Genomic DNA, 4,562 nt, shown 5'->3' on the forward strand with positions numbered 1-4,562 from the left:
TCTTTAGTGTCCTCTGTTTAACAAAGTGAATCTTCTTCTGGCGTTCTTAGTATTTAAATAGAGACGAACCAGAGACATCCTCAATGATGTAACAATCACAGGTTCAGTGTCCTCATGGAGCTTCACATCGGATTTTATTCTAACTGGACGACAACAAATCTCTCCGATTCTCAAGATAATATGTATTTATTGATCCGGGGGTCTGACAATAACAAAGGGTCCTTACTGGGCTCTTATTGTGAAACTCAAACGAGGTCAAACTGAAAAGAGAATTCTCTCCACTAGAAGATACGATGCTGCAGCTATTGGACGTTTCCATCCTCCTGCGTGTGTGTGTGTGTGTGTGTGTGTGTGGCGATGAGGCTGTAACCTTCCTCACATTAACACGTGAAACCAACACAATATTTCCATCATGTTCTCCGGATGAAGTTCTTTAACGACCTCTTCTTCTTCTGCAGATATTTAACGGCACCAATGAGCTCCACCAGCTGTTCATCTGATCAGTAAATGAACTCTTATTCACACAACAGAAGTGGAGGGAAACATGCTTTACTTCACATTCTCTTTAGACAGTTTTCTGGAGAAACGGTTTAAAAATGTGCACTTCATTTGGAGGGAAACCTGCTCTTCTTCAGCCGATGTCGCTCTGGTTCTGTAGCGTTGAGACATCCGACACTCATCGTGTTATTAACTTTACATTTCCACTGGAACGAGGACGTTAGCATGCTAGGCTAACAAGCTTCACAGCAAAGCTCAGTTTTTAGCCCTTTAGGTCACAGAAACGAGGCTCGGTAGTTCAATACTTCCAGATAACATTTTATTTATTCACTTCTTTAAGAACAAAAGAACTCTTGTGGTTTATTTGTAGTTGCAGTGACGACGGCTTCCTGTTGGGTCCGAGAGCGTCGAGGGACGAGAGAGGCAGACTGTTTCTATCATTCGTTTAGAGAAGCATTATCTTCAGGTCACCTGACTTCACCCGATTAAAGCGACGGTGACAGAAGTCTGAGGCGCAGAGTGTAAACATGGAGGTATACAAAATACTTTATAAATACAGCGTGGCATTCACAACAACATAAATAGAGTTTATTGTTCTCTTCTTGTGAAGAGAGGAAGCTCTCAGAACCGACAGGACAGCGATGGAGGAGGAGGAAGATGATGAAGATGATGATGCAATGGCGGTTCCCGTTGTTGGATTGGCTGGTTCGCAGATGTGTATGTGTGTGTGTGTGTGTGTGTGTGAAAGATAATCCCCGACTGTCTACACTGAGCATCCAGAGACAGAGGAGGAAGGAAAGGAAGAGGAAGAGGAGTGGATGAGAAAGCTACAGCAACAGATTTAGAATCTCTCCTTCTACGACAGAAGAGAGGAGGGAGGAGGGAGAGAGAGGGAGGGGGAGAGAGAGAGAGAGCGAGAGAGGGAGGAGAGAGAGAGAGGTCAGAGGAGTCTTCTTCGTCTCACAGTCCGGTGTCGTTGTAGGTGGGCGTGGCCACCTTCAGGATGCTCTGAGCGTTCTCCTCCACCAGAGGGCGCCACTTCACTTCTCCGGTCAGAATCAGGTCGTCTCCGTCCAGAGCGTCCACGTACTGCATCTGCACGGGACAGGAAGCTCATCGTTTACCGATACAGATGTTTGCTGTTGACTGAAATGTGTTTTTACAGATCAAAGCAGTTAAAGCTGCTGTGGGATACTTTGTCATCGTCACGTTCTTCTAAGATCATCATTGTGACACGTTTAGACTGTAAAGACGTCTCCAGTATGAACCCGACGTGTTGAGCTCCCGTTCATGGTCAAAGTCTCTCAACAACACACCTGAAACCAGCTGGTAGCCAGAGGTGTATTAAAGACATTTCTCTCCGTTTTCATGTGATTTTCATAGATTTACTGTTAAACTGTCCATAAACATGATTCATTGAGCTCTGACACAGTGAATCTCTTATGAAACCGTTTTCATTCCTCCTCAGAGATCTTTGTCTCCCGTCCTGTTTCATATACGACGCGTCTACATTTCAGACATTCTGCGTTTGTTATTTCAGCCTTCAGTGACTCGTGAAGACGATTTGATGAAATGTGATCTCGTGCAGCAGCTGATGACAAACAAAGGAAGCATCAGGACCAATAAACGAGGAGCTCGTCTTCAGACAGTGAACCTGACAAACGTCTTTACTGTATCTGGAAATGTGAATGCGTGTTACGTTTAAGGAGAGATTCTAACACTAACACACACACACACACACTGCGAGTGTGTGATATTATTGTGAGGCGGTGATCGCAGCAGTGTCGGGGCTTGTTCTGCACGAGAGCTTACAAGAGAAAGAGGAGATGCAGCAGAAGGTGAATGTTAAAAGTTAAAAAGGAGCAGCGATGCAAACGGTGAAACAGAACTCTGGAGACGGGATGAAAGGAAGGGGGAGTAAATGGGAGAGAGGAGGAGGAGGAGGAGGAGGTGGTGGTGGTCCTGGAGGCTTGCAGGTGTTTCTGAAGGAGTGTTTTCAATCTCACGGAGGGAAAGAAAATATACAGAGAGGGGAGGGGAGGGGGGGTAAAGTGCTCAGAGGGGAGTGGGTGAGGTGGGTGAGGCAGAACAGAGTGTCGGGTTGTAGCGTCGAGCTAATACTCCGTTTACATTTAGTCTAACATCGACTGGATTTAACCCTTCGAACCAAAAGGAGGAAGAAGACCCTTCTCTCAAAGTGACAGTGAGGAACCTCGTGTGGTTGTGAACCAGTCTCAGTTTAATACAGACTATTCTTAAAGGGACAGTGTACGATTTAGTGACATCTAGCGGTGAGGTTGCAGACTGCAGCTGACTGAACACCTCTCTGCTCGCTCTTCTCTTTCCAAGACTTAGAAATCCTTGATCATGCTGTATTGAAGAAGACTTGAAACTAGAGATTGAGACCATAAACTCATTACAATGTTTACTGAGGTAATAAATCAAGAGAGAAGTAGAGTCATTTTCTCATAGACTTCTATACAACCAGAGGAGTCGCCCCCTGGTGGACACTAGAGAGAACGCAGCTTTGACACATGAAGTACTGGCTTCATTCTTGACGACTGACCAACATTTCCATCCCTAAAGTCTCAAAAGCTGACATCAACTGTTGTTCAGCTTTAGTCTCCAGACTGACATTCAGACATTCACACGCTGACTGTACTTCACATAAGCGGCACATTGATTCCTGCATTGACTCTGGACATCGCTGTGTAGCAGAATCGTCCAACATGATTGTGACGAGTGAAGACGTCTGTGCATGTGTGGGTGTATGTGTTCACGAAGTAAACACAGATAGAGGAGAGCACACACACCTGTTTGCGTACGTATCCCACCATGAGCTCCAGCTGTTCGGGGTCCTCACACTCACAGTTGAACAGGTTTCTCCACAGAGCTGCAGCCAGCACACAGTCATCAGACAGGATTCCCTACAGCACACCAACACCAGCGACCGTCACGTTACTGATCCCACGTTATCACGAGAGACTCGCAGGCTTCTGTACGAGTGTTTCTCACCTCATCGTATCCAAATATGGCTGCGTAAAACGTCTCCGTCATCGATTTCATTCCTTCCTTCCTGTGGCTCGCACCGATCTACAAGTAACAATGTAAAGAGAGAGATGAACGTTAAGCACAGAGTTCCTCTCATCACAACACTCCTGTTTGGCTTTCTCTCTCTCCGTCACTTCCTTCTGAGCCACTGTGGATGGAAGAAACGTCCTGCTAGCAGCTCTGTGAGGCTGGACGTAATGCTAACATGTGCTACAATAACAAAGCTAACACGCTGTTAAGTTCTGCAGGTATTTGGTCACAAACCACAGTATGACACACATTAACATGTCGACCTGATGAAGCACACTTCAGAGTGGGTCTGAAGATGAGCGGCTCGTCCACTCATCACAGGGTTGCTGGTTTGATCACCAGCTCCTCTTGTCAACATGCCAAAGGGTCCTCGGGCAAAACACTGAGCCCCAAAACAGCTGCAACGGTTATGAATAACTCCTCAATCAGTCCTCACGAGCCACTAAACCACGCCAGGCTGCCAGCAGTTCATGTAACAGTCACAAAGTGAAGTTCTGCACAATAACGTTGAATCTGACGGATTCTCCGGTTCGGTTGGTTTCAACCGGCTGCAGACGTAATTATGAACATGGCGAACATGACCAATGTTTTTACTGCTGCTTAACACAATTAGCATGAAACCTAAGAGCCACTCCAATCACCGCTGCTGTGTGTGTGTTGCTCTCACACTCACACACACACACACACACACACACACACACACACACACACACACACTCCGAAAACAGTGAAAGTTATTCCTCTCCAGCGTGGACGTGATCTGAACCGTAACTGTGTTCATAAAGAAGTCATTGTTCAGGTCTTTACTGAGTCACTCGTCCTTTAGAGAAGGTCAGAGGAATAAACTGTTTATGAGAAGTGGACGTAGTCGTCTCGTTGCTTTGTGGATGTTTTGAAGCCTCCAGTTCGGCATTTTGGCCGTCACCATCTTGTTTCTTTATCAACCAGTGAACAGGAAGTGACCATATCTGGACTGAGGAGGA

The 4,562-nt window shown here is 46.1% G+C and overlaps 1 protein-coding gene across 1 annotated transcript; it reads right to left on the reverse strand.

The window, feature by feature from the left end:
• Positions 1-806: 806 nt before the first annotated feature.
• uqcc1 (ubiquinol-cytochrome c reductase complex assembly factor 1) lies at positions 807-4,468 on the reverse strand. Its single transcript, XM_031878772.1, has 3 exons — positions 3,514-4,468; positions 3,312-3,425; positions 807-1,593 (listed from the first exon to the last, which is right to left on the reverse strand). The coding sequence occupies exons 1-3, from the start codon at positions 3,562-3,564 to the stop codon at positions 1,459-1,461; spliced, it is 300 nt and encodes a 99-aa protein (XP_031734632.1). The 5' UTR covers positions 3,565-4,468; the 3' UTR covers positions 807-1,458.
• Between the last annotated feature and the right edge of the window lie 94 nt (positions 4,469-4,562).

The sequence above is a fragment of the Anarrhichthys ocellatus genome, unplaced genomic scaffold (assembly GCF_004355925.1).
Source record: "Anarrhichthys ocellatus isolate YVR2014 unplaced genomic scaffold, GSC_Weel_1.0 scaffold200, whole genome shotgun sequence".
NCBI classification, from domain to species: domain Eukaryota; kingdom Metazoa; phylum Chordata; class Actinopteri; order Perciformes; family Anarhichadidae; genus Anarrhichthys; species Anarrhichthys ocellatus.

Bases quoted from the DNA above. Each gene is read 5' to 3' on its own strand.
- uqcc1 (XM_031878772.1), bottom strand. From the start codon at position 3,564: ATGAAATCGATGACGGAGACGTTTTACGCAGCCATATTTGGATACGAT. The intron at 3,426-3,513 runs GTGAGAAACACT...GGTGTGCTGTAG, and splicing joins CCATATTTGGATACGATGAG to GGAATCCTGTCTGATGACTG. The intron at 1,594-3,311 runs GTGTGTGTGCTC...TGTCCCGTGCAG, and splicing joins TGGGATACGTACGCAAACAG to ATGCAGTACGTGGACGCTCT.